This window comes from Lipotes vexillifer, unplaced genomic scaffold (assembly GCF_000442215.2).
Source record: "Lipotes vexillifer unplaced genomic scaffold, Lipotes_vexillifer_v1.1 scaffold724, whole genome shotgun sequence".
Lineage (NCBI taxonomy): Eukaryota > Metazoa > Chordata > Mammalia > Artiodactyla > Lipotidae > Lipotes > Lipotes vexillifer.
In genome coordinates, this window is record NW_006788746.1 from 36,563 (window position 1) to 53,606 (window position 17,044).

Below are 17,044 nucleotides of genomic sequence, written 5' to 3' on the forward strand. Positions count from 1 at the left end.
TTATAAAGCAGAAACAAACACACCATTGTAAAGCAGTTATATTCCAATAAAGATGTTAAAAAAAAAAAAGAATAGGATGAATGTTTCACTCATTCCCTGTTCAGTGGATTTTTTTTTTTTTTTTTGTGGTATGTGGGCCTCTCACTGTTGTGGCCTGTCCCTTTGCGGAGCACAGGCTCTGATGTGCAGGCTCAGCGGCCATGGCTCTCGGGCCCAGCCGCTCCGCGGCATGTGGGATCTTCCTGGACCGGGCACAAACCCGCAAGCCCTGCATCGGCAGGCGGACTCTCAACCACTGAGCCACCAGGGAAGCCCTAGTGGAAAATTTTATTTGTAATTAATTTTACTAAATATCAGTTATACATATTAGTAGAAAACAGTTTTTTCTCCCACCTTTAACAGTATAGCATCCTATTATTTTTTATAATTCATGTTCATTCAAATAGCAACTATTAATTAAGTACCTACTATGGGCTAGTTGCAGTGTCAGACACATGTTTTAGAAAGTGTGCCTTTTATAGAAAAATAGAAGTTCTACTTTTTCTTAACTTGATTAGTTCATTTTAATAAAGTAAAAATGTGACAGAGAAATGTCTTTTTTTCTTTATAATTTGATACTTTTCAAAGCTAAAGGGGCTTATTAAAAGCTATTTTAATAATACAAATCCATTATGTATAAAGGTAAAGTACGCTATAGTTGCTACATATACTCAACTTCTCTGTTTTAACATGGAATAGGAAATTAATGCACTTAACAAAGCACAGACTTTGTTATGAACGGCTTTTTCTTGTACATTCTTAGTTGTGAATCAAGGATATTTGAGCACCATTTCTTATTTTCTTTAAATTTCCAATTAATCAACAAGTACTTATCAAGCCCTTATTATATGCCAAGCACTCTGCTAGGCCCTGAGAATATAGTGGTGAACCAGACACAGTTCCTGCCTCAACAGATTTTTAGTTAGTGGAAGTCAGACAAGCAATACAGTACAGTATACAATTGCAGTATACTGTAGTTAATTTTTGGACAAGACTAAGAGCATGTTGTGATAGAAATGAGGAGGAACACCCGGTTCAGTCTTGGAGTATCACAAAAGGCTTTCTTAAAGAAGTGAGCCTAAACTTGAAGAATTAGCCTGACAGTTGGGAAGAGAAATGTTCTAGGAAAAAACAGTAGCATCTGCACAGACCTAGTGCAAGAGATCGTTGAGTGTGGAAAGAATGTGAACAAATCAGTGTGGGTGGAGCACAGTGTGGATATAAGTAAAGGAAGTAAAAGGAAATAAAGAAGTGAGCAAGAGCCAGATCATGAAGGGCATTGTGGGTTACACTGAGGAATTTGGACTTATGCTTTGGGTAAGCAGTTGGGTACCAGTGAGGGTGTGTTAGTTTGGGTCTTCCTCCTGGTTTTTAACAGGTGCCAAGACAGGTTTAAACATGCAAGGATATTATTATTACTAGGTGAGAAGAAATGAAGAGGGAGCTGGGAAGGGTTCAGAGAGCCCTCAGATTGTGGTGCAAGTTTGCCTTGAGTGAAAGGAATAAAAGCTTGAGTGGACATGTTCCAGCCTGCCATATAGTCCAAGGAAGGTTTGATAAGGCTGTGGACGAGTCTTTGAGTCAGAGTTGGTTGTCAGAAGTGACCCATGTCTTGCCAAAATGGGCCTGCCTTACTATAGCTACTGTGTTTAGTCATTGGCTAGGCGCAGCCTGTGGGATATGTGGCCCTGCACGAGCATGGCAGTGAAGTTAAGAACACAGCAGCTGGGGTGCTTGGCCATTTGCAGTTCTTATAGCTGGAGAGTTTTGTGGTGCATTCTCAAGGCAACAACAGAAGAGTTTTCACAATATAGAAACATGATCAGATCAGATTTGTATCTGCAAAAGAATATTCTAATTGCTGTAGGAATAGATTCAGATGAGCCAGTGGGATTGAGAAAACACCCATGTTAGAAGACTGCTTATGATAGTCCAAGTGACAGATAATGGGGACGTAGAGTAAAATTGTGTCCATAAGGATAAAGAGTTGTTGAGAACTTTGTTGGGAGAAATAGAGTAGACAGGACTTGGTAATTAGGTAGAAGAGGTGAGGGGAAAGGGGGAGTCAGGGATGGCACTGAGCTATCGGGTTGTGTAATTGCATGGATATTGGTTCCATTCACTGGGAGGAACATGAGAAATTGGGAGTTGATGATTTTAGGTTTAGGACTGTCGAATTGGAAGTATTGGTAGGATATCCAAGTGAAGATATCCATTGTAGTTAGTTAGAGAGAGATGTATTTTGGTGGTAGCTGCTGTAAGATCATGAATGTATAATAGTTTTAAAACAATAGAGGTTTTTTCTCACAATTTTCCTCAAAGCAGTGTTTTAGAGGTCCAGTCTCCTTCCTTCTTGGAGTTCTACCTTCTTTACAATATGGGCTCCAAGGTTGTGCTCACCTACACAAAGCCAGTGGAAAGACTGAGTATGGAGAAGGCACATTCCCTTCAAAACTACCTCAACCTGAAAGTGATATACATCACTTTTGCTCACATTCCATTGGTGGTAACTAATCATACAGCTTCACCTGTATATAAGGAGGTTTGAGAAATATGGTCCGTAGCTGGCCAGCTGCTTCCCACAGACTACTTGATGTTATGCAAGGGAGAACACAATCCTTTTTTAGATTGTTAGCAGTTTCTACCATGGATTTGAGAATTATTATCATATAAATGATAATTGAAAGCATAAGAATGAATGAGAAGGAAATATTGTTGAGGATAGAACCCTGGGGGTGCTGGCTTTAAAGATGGAGTAGGAGAAGAGAATCACATAAAGGAGACTAAGAAAAAAAAAACTTTGTGTTAGCATGAGAACTGAGGGAAAAAAGTTCAAAGTGTAATGTAGTCAGCATCAAATATGATGTAAGGTAGTGTAAGATAGTATGGAGTGCATTAAGTAACAGGAAGGCTTTTGGTGGTGGCCTATGTGAGTAGTTTCAGTGGGGAGAATAGAAGCCATAGTTGAGGAAAGACTCAGAGGTTAGTCTTCTTTTCTAAGATGTAAGCAGGCATCCTCAAATTTCTTGGTTTCAGGACCCTTTTACACACATAGAAATTATTGAGGACCACAGAGAGCTTTTGTGTATGTAGGTTACATTTATTGATATATACTGTATTAGAAATTAAAATTCAGAAAAATTTTAAAATATTTACTTAGTAACTCATTAAAAATAACACTAATAACTCTTTTTATGTTAATATAAATAACATGTTTTGAAATAACTGTACTTTCCAAGACAAGAAAACTTTGAGTGGCATTGTTTTACATTGTTGCAAAACTTTTTATTGTCTGGCTTAATAGAAACAGCTGGATTCTCATATCTTCTGCATTCAGTCTTTTGTAATATGTTGTTTTGGTTGAAGTGTGTTAAGAGAATATAGTTTCACATAGATATGTAGCTAGAAAAAGGAATGTCCTCAAGAACCCCTTGAAAGGGTTGCAGGGTCCCCTTAGGGGGTCCTTGGACCACATTTTAAGAACTACTGAACTATAGGATTAGATATATGGGGAGAAGGTAGAAGAGTTCTGACTGTATTTAAATGTTGATGGAAAAGGAGGTTATAAGGAGGATGAGGTTGGAGATAGAGGTGATACTGGTAAAGTGGAAGGGCCTAGCTGACTTAGAAGAATTAGCTTTGGAAGGGAGGGAGGGAGGTACCTCTCAGGATTTTTCACAGATAGTCCCTGCACATAAAGGGGACTTGAATAATGTTACTTGTTATTACTGCTCAGGCAGGAAGGAGGCAGGGATGAAAGTTAATTAAGTTTGGAGATTACGTTTGGAGATAGCATGGTAGGAGGAGAGTTCCCATATGGTGATTCTTCATGTGTACAAACATATACATATGCATACTGTACGAGACAAAGTCATATGCTGAGAGTAAGAGGAGGTGGTAGGGAAGGAGATTAAAGAGAGCAGGTAAGTTTTGAGGTAACTAGGAAAAAATTAAGAAGGAACTGAACAATGAAAATGGAAGGTTTGCTGCACATGCACTATAATTATAGAAACTCTTGTTATAGAAAAATACCTATTAGCAATTTGAAAAATACATTTGTCACTTTTTAAAACAGAAAAGTCCCCAGTTCTATCCTAGATAAACCTCCTAGATGGCTATTTAGGCCATCTTGATGAAGCATAACTAACAAGTAACTCAGCTGCTTGCTTCCAGGCTGGAATGTTACCCTCTCTGGGTCTTCAGACTCTTATCTTCTCTTGGTCAAGTGTGTGGCAGCTACTTATCTTGGGCAGCTGGGAGTCTGGCCCTGACAGGCTGCATTGGCTTTCTTGCTTCCATAGTGGCTGACCCCTGCTCTAGGAACTTTGGTTTCTTCTGTTACTTTATAATTTACAACTAGTTTAGAAAAACTAATTTCATACTTATTTGTCAGTAGACCCCTTTTCTTTATTTGCTCTTTGTTTTATTTTGTGTTCTGTTTTTTCAGCCAAGTGCTTAGGTGGTTTTCTTCTTAACTGTAGTTGCACAATATTGTAATCTTAAAACTGACTTTTTAAAAGATAAATGTATTTGGCAAATGTCAAATTATATAGATAACATTACTGTGTTGTTTTGAATCTTTAAAAACATTGTTTTAGATGAGAAAGGATTGAACATTTTACCTTGTATAGTGGAAGCTTATTTTTATTGTTTATGTTTTATTTTTATTATTATATGTGGACTTATTAGTAAATTGTTATGTTGACATAAGCCATGACCAGAAGGAAACCATCCTGTTTCAAAAATAGGAAGCCAGCTTGAATTATTCTTACTTGTTTAAAGGTTTCCATCCATATCTGTTGGTCTGCTTTTGTACTTCCTTAGCTCACCTTTTATTCCTGACGCATTGTGGCTTCTCTAACAGCCCTCTTTCATATGTATTTTACGTTTCTGCCATGTAGGTCTTTCACAGTTCTGCAGCCCCAGGCGGGCATTCTCTGAACAGGGTCCGCTCCGCCTGATCAGGAGCGCCTCTTTCTTTGCAGGTTTGCCATGTGCTGTGTGGGTAGACTAGTTGGTGTGCCCCAGCGTCTAGAATTCATAGTTAAGCTGTGGAAACAAGAGAGTAGAGAAATGCAGTTGGGGAAAGTGTAGTTGAGAAAACATTGCTTAGGAAGTTTAAGAACTTAATATCTTTCTACTGAATATGTTCTTAAAGTTTCCAGAAACTAAGTTATCAGTGGAATTGACATTTTCATGAAATTTCAGTTTGTCATTTCTTATTTTGTTATGTAATAATGATTTTAACTTTAGAATCCTAAACCAAAATATAGTATGAACGTTATTTCTTGTAATACCAGTAGAATTTCTAATGTGACACTATCTTGTTTCCATGGCTGAGTAGCTTCTGTATCATGGTTCATCAATCGCAGAAAATATCCTATCTTACTATTATTGTAAAATTTCTGATCTACACTATTCCATAAGAATGATTTCTCTTGGAGCTAAAATTTAGATGAACAAGCACCATTATATTCTGTAAAAGGCATATATGACTATGTTTGTTTACATCATTAAATAGATGATTGTAGAGTGTGTTCATGCTTCTGTATCCAGGAAGTTGTATCCAACTTCTTGTTTTAATTAATATTTATTTTTCTTACAAATGTAAGATATAAACAATGTATATATATTATAGAAAATTTGGAAAATATGAAAAATAGGCAAAAAAATATATTAGCCATCTTGTCAACTGGAAATCACCTTCTTAGTTTTTTTGTTTGTTTTAAAACAAAATTGGGGTTATACTGTTCGGCTTTCTTAAAATTTTTATTATGGAGAATTTTTAAACATACATTTTTATAGGCAGAATAGCAGACAACCATCATATACCAGTCACTTAGCCCCAGCAACCATCATTCTTACTGGTCAGTAGATTGCCTTTTTTTCATTTAGCAGTATATTGTGAATATATTCATATATCATTGAATATGCTTCTAAAATACTTATTTTAGTCATCCCTTGCTTCTTTAGGTATTATACCATAGATTATTTCATATTATATGTCAAATCTTTAGAGAGATCTCAAAGCTTGTTCAACTGAGTAATAGCTCTTGGTGTTGGGTTTGTGCCATGCTGTTGAAAAAATAAAGGAATGCAATGAAATGAGCATGATTTAGTTTGCTACATAAAAGGAACAACATCAACCTGAATAGCACTGTATTTTATAAGTCACAGTTTTGTCTTGATTTGCAGTTCACAGCAACCCAATGGACATGCCTGGAAGAGAGCTGAATGAGGACAGAGACAGTGGCATAGCACGCTCTGGTAATGACAGGTTCATGTATTAATCCAATTTTTGATGAGATCACTGTTAGCTGACATTGATTTCCTTTTTTATCTTTGCTTTTATCATCCAGTTTTATGTGTACAGTTTGTTAGTATTGATATTAGCCTTACAAGAGGATGGTAGAAACAGCAAAAATAAATATTTTAGATTAAAAAATTTTCATGTTTAATAGTAAATGTGCCTGGTGGAACATGGCCTGGATGAATACACACTGGCTTAGGCTTAGCCAGTATAAGAAAAATAATATTGCTCAAGAGACTGCTTAGATAGCATAGTAGAAAAAACACATTTGCTTATATCTGTTTTCTCCTAACTAGGGTTTAAAGTGTCAGACTGTCTCTTGCCCAGAGAAGCTTAGGCATTTTGAGCCAGTGTTATACATATTTCTTTGAAATACGTACTCTTCCAAAATTTGACAAAGTTTTATTGAAACATTGTGAGGATTAAAAAGAAAAAAACAAAAAAACCCCCCAGATTCTATCCTTAACGAGCACAGCTTCTAATGAGAGAATAGCCAGAAAGATCATCTGTCATAGTTTATTGTTTGAGGTGTTCTGTGATAGACCTGTGCAGAGGTTCAGAAAAAAGGCACCTAACTTAGCCTGGTCAAGGGGCAGGGTGTGAGTAAAGCTTTACAGAGTGTTGATACTTGAAATAAATAGGAGTTATCTGGCCAAAGGCATGAAAGAAGGACATTTCAGTTAAAAGGAAAAGTGTCCGGGCTCAGAGATCAGCATAAGGGAAAGGTGGAGTACTCTTAGGTTTGAATTATCATTAGGTATGAGAAACTTTATCCACTGTGATTATCTGTATGTGTTGTCACATTGCATGGCTCTGCCATATAAATTGTTCACAAGTCAGTTTTGAGTCTAGATGGAAGACTCCAAACTTCCTATATATTGTAATCCCTACTTATGCGTGAGAAATTTCAAGAAAATTTTTCAGATACCTGGACTCTACTCTTGAAGATTCTTGATTTACCCTAGAGAAAGGCTTAGGCATCTGTATTTGAGGAACAAAAAATGAAAAACTCAACCACTGATTCTGATGGACAGCTAGAGTTAAGAACCACTACTCTAATAGGAGAAGTCTCATCTTTCAAATAATCTCACCCTTCTTTTCTAATTGAGTTATTTTTGTTCTTAGGAACTAATCTAAAGTGTATTTCTCTTAATACAGTTTGCATCTATGTAATCTAGAGATTTAGTTTTCTGTGGCAGGAATTTAGTTTTCATTATTTATCCAAGATTTCAGAAGTGATAAATTAATGTCTCTATACTTCATTTTCTTCATCTGTAAATTGAAGGGCCTGGCAAGACAGATCTGTAAAGCTTCTTCAAGCCATTGAATTCATATATGCTGTTTAAGTTAATTGTATATTTTCTTCCTTTTTCTGATTGTGTTATTTTTAAAACCAGAATTTGATAAAACAGAGCTTTTCCAAATTTAGAGTAACATTTGATTTCTCACAGAAGCCATACCCAGATTAGTTATACATGCCTAACCTTAGACTACAAAGTTTTATACTACTAATTGATAAAATGTGGTATTTTCAAGAAAGTAGTCCAGAATTAATTCATTGGCGGCCCAGATGTTTGCATGGCACATAGAGCTTTCCCCTTTACCATTGAATTTGCCAGAATTCAAATGAACATATTTTCATAATGATAATCTCTTACTTTTCAGTCCCGGTGTCCAAAATTATATATCATCTGGCATGTATCTTTTTATAGATGATAATAATACTTCCCTTTTGATTATTTTACACATTTTCAGTATGTGTTTATAATGATGAAAATGGGAATCTATAATATTTCTAAACAAAAGCAAGCCCTTGAGGTCTTTTTCTCTCTAGATTAAGTGGAGAGAAGGAGAGAATCCCCCCATAAAAGAATTTAAGCTTTTGATACTAAAGGACTTTTTAAATCCTTTTAAAAAGGATTTTAGCTTTTGATACCCTAGGCAGGAAACAGAGCTTTTGGATTGCAGAGAAGGGTTTTCAGAAGAGAATAATTTCCGTAGTTAGGGGATTGCAGCACTTATAATCAGAGTGGACTCTATTGGGATGTGTCTGTTCCAGAGAGCAGTGTTCCAGAGAGCAATGTTCTAGAGAGCAATCTATATGATTTACTCTTTCTTGGAGCTTGATAGGTATAGTCATGACTCTTGGTAAAAGTACCTAGGCATTCAGAGGTGCCTACCTATGCACAAGTGATCCATGAGTACTTCTTTTTTTTTTTTTTTTTTTTTTGGCCGCTACGCAGCATGTGGCATCTTAGTTCCCCGACCAGGGATCGAACCTGTGCCCCCTGCATTGGAATTGTGGAGTCTTAACCACTGGACTGCCCAGAAGTCCCTCCATGAGTACTTTTGTGTGTGTGTGTGTGGTACGCGGGCCTCTCACTGTTGTGGCCTCTCCCTTGGCAGAGCACAGGCTCCAGACGCGCAGGCTCAGCGGCCATGGCTCACAGGCCCAGCCACTCTGCGGCATGTGGGATCTTCCCGGACTGGGGCACGAACTCGTGTCCTCTGCATTGGCAGGCAGACTCTCAACCACTGTGCCACCAGGGAAGCCCCCCTTCATGAGTACTTTTAAATAACGTTTTAAATGGCATTCAAACACTTATTTTCAAATTAGCTTTTGTTCTTAAAATCCAGCTGCTGCATTGGAATTGAACTGCATCGTATTTAATTTAAGGACTAAGGATTCAGCTAAGCTAGGAGACAGTGTCATGGCCAAAGGAATAAAGCTTTATTTCAAAGTAGCATTTTCGTCTGGGGTGGGGTTGGGGAAGGTAAGGATGTCAAAAGGGGATTGTATCAGGGTCTCTTGCCAGCTCACTTTTAGTATGTGATTTTTTTCTGGGACCTTGCTCCAACAATGATGTATTTTTTTTAAATGGAAATTTTAGAGCCTCATTTCAGCAAAATGGAAAATTTGAGTCACCACTCTTAAATTTGTTAAAAAGAAATCTGTTCTTGTTTTTAGTAATTATTAACTTATATATTATACTTGTTCTTACTCTGACTTGACAGCATCTCTCAGCAGCTTGCTTATTACACCATTTCCCTCTCCAAACTCCTCACTTACCCGAAGTTGTGCCAGCAGCTACCAGCGACGCTGGCGACGTAGCCAAACAACAAGTTTGGAGAATGGGGTGTTTCCTAGATGGTAAGTTGGGACTTTTTTTTTTTTTTTTTTTTTGCGGTACCTGGGCCTCTCACTGTTGTGGCCTCTCCCGTTGCGGAGCACAGGCTCCGGATGCGCAGGCTCAGCGGCCATGGCTCACGAGCCTAGCCGCTCCGCGGTATGTGGGATCTTCCTGGACTGGGGCACGAACCCGTGTCCCCTGCATCGGCAGGTGGACTCTCAACCACTGCGCCACCAGGGAAGCCCAGGACTTTTAATTTACCACAAGATTGAATAGTTCCTTTAACACAATTGTGTATGTTAAGAGCCTGGACCTTGTATTTTGTATTTTTCAAGTCTGGTACTGGAAACTTTTAAAGTGTACTACATTTTTAAAAATTGTGGTAAGTTATGCATAACATACAATTTACTATTTTAACCATTATTAGCTGTATAGTTCAGTGGCATTAAGTACCTTCACATTGTTGTGCAGCCATAGCCATTCACGTCCAGAACTTTATCTCCACAAACTGAACCTTTATACACATTAAGCAATAATTCCTCATTCCTCCCTCCCCTTAGCCCCTGGGAACTACTATGCAATTTTTTTCTCTGTAAATTTGATTGCTCTACATACCTCATATAAGTGGAATCATAGAATATTTATCTTTTTATGTCTGCCTTATTCCACTTTAGCATGCCTTCAGGGTTCACCCATATTGTAACATGTATCAGAATTTCATTTTTTTTTTATGACTAACATTCCATTGTATATACATATACATTCCATTGTATATACATTTTGTTTATCCACTCATCTGTCCTTGGACATTTGGATTGCTTCCACCTTTTGGCTGTTGTGAATATGCTGATATGAACGTGAGTCTACAAATACCTTTCAAGTCTCCACTTTCAATTCTTTTGGTTATATGCCCAGAAGTGGAATTTCTGGATCATATCATAATTCTCTGTTGAAGTTTTTGAGGAACTGCCATGCTCTTCACCACAGTGGCTGTACCATTTTACTTTCATTCCCACTAGAAATGGCCAGGGTGTTTTTTTGTTTTTGGCCACGCCGCATATCTTAGTTCCCTGACCAGGGATTGAACACGTGTCCCCTGCACTGAAAGTGTGGAGTGCTAACAACTGTACCGCTAAGAAATTTCCCTGACTAGAACTGCACAAGAGTTCTAATTTCTCCACATCCTCACCAGTAGTTAATTTCCTTTTTTTTTTTTTTTTTAATAATAACCATCCTTATGGGTGTGAAGTGGTATCTCCTTGTAGTTTCAATTTGTATTTACCTGATGGCTAGTGATGTTGAGCATGTTTTTGCTTTCTTATGGGCCATATGTATGTTTTCTTTGGAGATAGTCTATTCAAGTGTTTTACCCATTTTTTAATCAGGTGGTTTTTTTGGTGGTTGTTGTTGAATTGTAGGAGTTCTTTATATATTCCTGGATGTGAATCCCTTATCAGATATATGCTTTGCAAATATTTTGTCCCATTTGATTAGTTGCCCATTTATTCTGTTGATAGTTTCTTTTGATACACAACAGTTTTTCATTTTTATGTAGCCCAATTTATGTATTTTTTTCTTCTGTTGCCTTTACCTTTGGTGTCATATCCAAGAAACCATTGCCATATCCAGTGTCATGAAGCTTTTACCCTATGTTTTCTTCTAAGGGTTTTATAGTTTTAACTCTTTTGTTTTGGTCTTTGATCCATTTACTGCATGTTTTGATATTTCAGTTTTTCATGTTTCTATTTTGGCAAGTTAATTCATTCTTGAAAGATTTATTTTTTTAGTCTGTGTTAAGTACAGCTAAAGATGATGAAGCTTCTTGTTTCCTTTTTTACTCACTCCCTTTATTCCTTCACCTTTGATTTTATGCCTGGAATCTAAAGGAGAGATAAGTAGATTCTAGAACAGTGAAGAGATTATATCAGACTCATCTATAAACCTTAAAATTCAGGCTCTTTTAGGTTGGTTATACTTTGGGATTATCTACTTTTTTAGTGACTTCTCATTGAACAAAAATGTTTCCTATCTGACTCTCTATTAAAATTTCTTACAAAAATATGAGTATAAATGAATAGCCAGTAGATTTCTCAAAGAGATACACAATTGGTATGAATTTTTAGATTTACTGGATAAAACACTGGAAGACCTTTAGCTTGCCTACATTTAATTAGCAAGGGGATTGAATTGTGAATTTAATTATTTTTATATTATTTTAAAATAAAAAACCATTTATTTTTAAGGTCTATAGAAGAAAGCTTTAATCTGTCAGAGGAGAGCTGTGGCCCTAACCCAGGGATTGTGAGGAAAAAGAAGATTGCAATTGGGGTAATCTTTTCATTATCCAAAGATGAAGATGAAAGTAACAAATTTAATGAATTCTTTTTTTCACATTTTCCTCTGTTTGAAAGCCACATGAACAAATTAAAGAGTGCAATAGAACAGGTAAGCATAGTCATGTTTATGGTTTGTTTATATTTTTTATTTTATTTTCCTTTGAATCTTATTCTCTTGCTTAAGCATTGTGTTTATTCATTTGGCAGAAAAATTAACAGAATCTGTGCAGGTACCCTACAAAGTGATCTGAGAGATGCAAAGTAGACTTCAGCTCCTTTAAAGAAGCCTACTACCTAAAAAAAAGATGTAAGGTCATTTATCCATTCAATAAGTATTTGAGGGCCTAGAATGTGGCAGGCACTATTCTAGCAACTGAGGATAAGATGTGAAAAAAAGCAACACTCCTGACCTCATGGCATAGAAAATAAACAAATGAATATATAAGATTTTAGATGGTAATAAGTGCTATGGAGAAAAATAAAACAGAGAAAGCTTTTTAAGGAATGCTGGATGGAAGGATTACAAATTTTTATAAGATAGTCAAGAAAGCTCCTGATAAAATGACATATGGTCCAGACATATGGAGGAAGTCAGCTATAACCATCTGAGAGAAGAATGCTCCAGGAGGGGCAAAGGAGTAAGCCTCATGCTTGAGCATCAGCAGGGAGGAGTAAGGATGCCAAAGTGGCTAAGTTAGAAATAGGACCAGGTCATGTAGGAATTTATAGGATACCATGGTATGAGCATTGGCATTTACTCTTAAGAAAGATGGGAAACCATTGGAGTGTTTTGAGCAGGGAAATGACATTATTCATGAGAATCACTCTTACTGCTGATGGAGAATAGATTTCAGGGGCAAAGGTGGATGCTTTGGGATCAGTTACAAGGCTGTTGAAGTAATTCAGGTGAGAGGGTGGATACTTAAAGCACTTTCGTGATGGAATTGGTGACAAGTGGTTGGATTCTGGATATTTTTGAAAATAGAGCTAAGGAGATTAGCTGATGGACCGAATTGGGGTTAAGAGAAAGAATAATAGAGGTTGACTTGGGATTTTTCTTTTGAGCAGTAAGAAGGATGGAATTGCCAGTACTAAAATGGGAAAACTACAAATGGAACAGGTTTGGTGGAGGAAGATCAGCAGTTTGTTTGCAGTGCCTCCTGGACATCCAAGTTGTTGTGAGTCTAGAGTTTAGGGGAAAGGTCCAGGCTGGACAGTCACCAGTGTGTATACGGTATTTTTTTTTTTTTTTGAGATATGTGGGCCTCTCACTGTCGTGCCTTTCCCGTTGCCGGATGCGCAAGCTCAGCGCCCATGGCTCACAGGCCCAGCCGCTCCGCGGCATGTGGGATCCTCCTGGACCGGGGCACGAACCCGTATCCCCTGCATCGGCAGGCGGACTCTCAACCACTGCGCCACCAGGGAGGCCCTGTATACGGTATTTTAAGCCAAGAAACTGATTGAGAGAGAGAAGAGAGGAGAGGAGATCCTAGGCCTGATTTGTAGAGCGTTTCAGTAGTTAAAATTTGAGGAATTGAGAACCAGCAGGGGAGACTGAGGATTGGCCATTCAAGTAGGAGGAAAAACAAGAGAGAGTACTTTTAGGGGTGAGCCAGGTGAAGAAAGTAGTTTAAGAAGTTAGGAGTGATCAGTTGTGTCAAGTGCTGCTAATAGTGCATGTAATAAATTGATGTAAAGTAAGAAAGTTGTGAATATACGATAGAACATAAAGATAACTAAAAAAGAAGGAAAATCAAAGTTTTTTAGGAGTTCATAGGGAAGAAAAATGACTTCCAACTGGGAAGATGTTTCATTCGAACTGTATCTTAAAGGATGTGTAGGATTTTTTAAACAAAGTTTTGAAAAATGGATATTGTAGAATAATAAGAAAAATTGATATCCTTGTCGCCCAAAGATAACTCATTAACATTTTGCTGAAAGTCTTACCCAGACCTTTTCTATGTGTATTGTACTTTTACTTGATTGGGACTGTGCTGTGTCCATGCTGTTTTAATTATGTGCCCATTTTGAAAAATGCATCATTGTTAACATACACATTTCTCATTTTAAATGGTTCTTGAATATATTTTAGTGGCTTTCCTCCATTTAAATAACTTTTTTATTAGGTCATTTCTGCTTTTTCACAGTTATAGCTACACTGCAGTTAACATCTTGGTGAATTATCCAGATTATATTTTATAAGAGATTCCTATAAGTTGAACTATCAGTGGCTGTAACTAAAGTTCTTAATCCGTGTGACAATATGCAGAAAGGAAAAGATACAAAGAGGAGTAGTGAGTGATATGGCTGGCAGAGTTAATGGTGACCAGATCACAGAGAGTCTAGAATGCTTGCCAGAATTTTTGACTTTGTTAGGCTGTCTTCAAATTGTACTATAGGAACATTATTTTGGCAGTATGTTTAAAAGAGACTAGTAAAAGAGAGTAGAGATGCAAGACCAATTAGAATGTTCTAGAAAGCAGAGGATGCATTTCAGTAACTCATTAGTGTCTGAGGATCATCTGCCTCTAGAGAAGACACTATATTAGTTATTTACATTAAATCTGTTAAAAGACAAATAGATTATTAGCAGTACCTTTTTACTGAGCAGATGAGTAAACTCCATTTTCATTTACTTTTTCAGAAGTTCAGCACTAGTGACATTTTCTACAGTTTGCTGCTGTCTCTTTTTGTAGTCTGTTGTTGCCAAAGTCAGTACATGGAATATTAAGCTGTGGTTGAACTGACATTTCAGTTACTGGGAGAAGTGTTTAAACTTTGTATAAAACTTGAAATATTCAGGCACTATAGAACTCATTAAACATTACTTTTTAAATGTTTTAATGTTTTGTTCATTCTATACATAAAGTGCACATTGCAGTACTTAGAGTTGTGTAGATACCTGTTCAAGTTTAACATCTTATTTCTTAATAAAGCTGAAAGATAAAGCTGAGTGAATACTTTCATATAGATGAATAGAACTTAGTTTAGAACATTCTGTAGTTGGTAATTAATCATAGAATGTAGTAAACACTGAACCATCCAAATAAGTTATGTTCTAGGGCCAGTTTTCAAACTATCACTTACTTATTTTTTTAATGAAAATCTATGGATGCTGTTTCTGAGCACTGTGGGAATTATTTCAAAGTCTTTGCTACCTTTTGAGATCTATAATGTAAAATTTTTTATTGTTGGTAAAATTAAGGAAGAATACTGCTCGATTCTAGCTAAAGAATATTTCTTTATAAATTGGGAGTCTCTCAGCAGTTAGTGAAAACATAAAGTTAACTGTCACTTTTACCCTATTGAAGCTTTTGGATGAACGTGAACGATTCTGGCCTGAAGTAGTCTAACATTTTCTTAAATATATGTTTAAACATTTTAAAAATAATGTGTAATTACATAAGTAATGCAAAATTACATTTTTTTGAAAAAGTTTAAAAAATTTCAAAGTTCTTTCTGATATCCATATTCTAATCCTGATCCCCTTTTTGTCTACCTAAAGCAGGACTTGTCAACTTTGGCTAAATATGTTTTTAAGAAAGCCAATATTACTAATAACTTGATACATCTTTCAGTAGCATCTTTATATTTTAGATTTTAAAAAAGGATTTAGTTAACAGAACCATTGTTTATGAAATATTAATGAAACCCAGGAGCTGTTGTTACTGACTTATCATTTTATTATCTGTTTGGGAGAAAAAAGTTTTATGTAACCCAGAAACTGTCAACATCATCCTCGTTGTGTGTTGACATTCTGTGGTTTGACAGTTAAGTAAGAGGCTTACCATTGGAGGAATTTGAATTTTATTATACTCATTAAATGACCAAAGGTGCAAAAAAAAAAAAGAAAAAGAAAAGAAAAGAAAGCCCACTAGAAATATGTGTGCCTTCTTTATGTATATCTAGTTAAGAATGATGGGTAGAATATTGTGGAAATATGTGACTTTGTCTTTTACTTTTTTCCCCCCCATATTTTGCCCATGATCAGTATAAGAATTAACTATTTGATTGCTTTCAAGGCTATGAAAATGAGCCGGAGATCAGCTGATGCCAGTCAGAGGAGTTTGGCATATAATCGAATAGTTGATGCCCTAAATGAATTCAGGTACATATTCTCCAGCTTTTCATAATATAGAATTGTTTTGCAGTGTACACTGGAAAATTTATTTTTTTAACTTATTCTAATAAAATTTAATTCTTTAAATTTCTCTGTCCCATAGTCAAATGAGGGTGTAATTCAATGGGCCATTGACTCCTTTGTTATTAAATATAAAAGTGCTTGGAATTCAAGCACACTTGGGAGGAGTCAGTGGTATGGTTTTTAGCACTGGACCACTAGACAAGCAGATATGACCAGAAGAGACCCTTGTTTTAGCAGAAATGTGCTTTGTCCTTTGTTGGACTCCTAGATGTAGGGACTGGTTAAGTGTTATTTAACCAGTGATGGTAATCACATGTTCTTAGATACGTGGAATACAAAGATACACGGATATAGGGAATATGAACTTGATGTTCCATATTACTCTGTTGCTTAATCCTTTCTCTAGCAGTATTTTCTGACACAACAAAGCTTGGAGCCTGAAGCTCCAGCAAGTGCTGTAACTGCACTCTAATTATGGCAAGGAAACATATTATATATGAACTTATGTTGGGAATCACGCTAAGTGACTGATGTGTTTCTGTCTCAAAGAGATTCATTTCAGTTTTACTTCATCCTCTCAGTCTTTCCTCCTTTAGACTGGAGAAATAGTATAACACTTAGCCCAAGAACTCAGACTTTAGTACCTGACAGACAGACCTGTGGGCTCACCCTGGCTCTGCCTTTTACTATCCCTAATGACCTTGGGCAGATTTGTTAGCATTTTTGACCCTTAGTTTTCTAATGTAATACCTGTGAATTCAATAATCTAATAGATTGTTGTAAAGATAGAATGAGATAATGTATGTAAAGTACTTAGCAGAAGGCCCAACATTAATGCGACCGCTGTTTTCTATGACAAATATAACCTATAGCAGTGCTTCTTAAAAGTCATTCACAGTGGGCTTCCCTGGTGGCGCAGTGGTTGAGAGTCCGCCTGCCGATGCGGGGGACACGGGTTCGTGCCCCGGTCCGGGAGGATCCCACATGCCGCGGAGCGGCTGGGCCCGTGAGCCATGGCCGCTGGGCCTGCGTGTCCGGAGCCTGTGCCCCGCGACGGGAGAGGCCGCAGCAGTGAGAGGCCCAC

General features: G+C 37.0%; 1 protein-coding gene across 1 annotated transcript in view; it reads left to right on the top strand.

The window, feature by feature from the left end:
- The window catches only part of FNIP1 (folliculin interacting protein 1), a 78,739-nt gene that overhangs the window by 16,962 nt on the left and 44,733 nt on the right, over positions 1-17,044 (top strand). Inside the window, exons 6-10 of the mRNA XM_007461752.1 lie at positions 4,941-5,024; positions 6,235-6,306; positions 9,365-9,500; positions 11,724-11,925; positions 15,839-15,924. Of these exons, the coding sequence (XP_007461814.1) occupies positions 4,941-5,024; positions 6,235-6,306; positions 9,365-9,500; positions 11,724-11,925; positions 15,839-15,924 (580 nt within the window). The remainder of the gene's footprint in view (positions 1-4,940; positions 5,025-6,234; positions 6,307-9,364; positions 9,501-11,723; positions 11,926-15,838; positions 15,925-17,044) is intronic.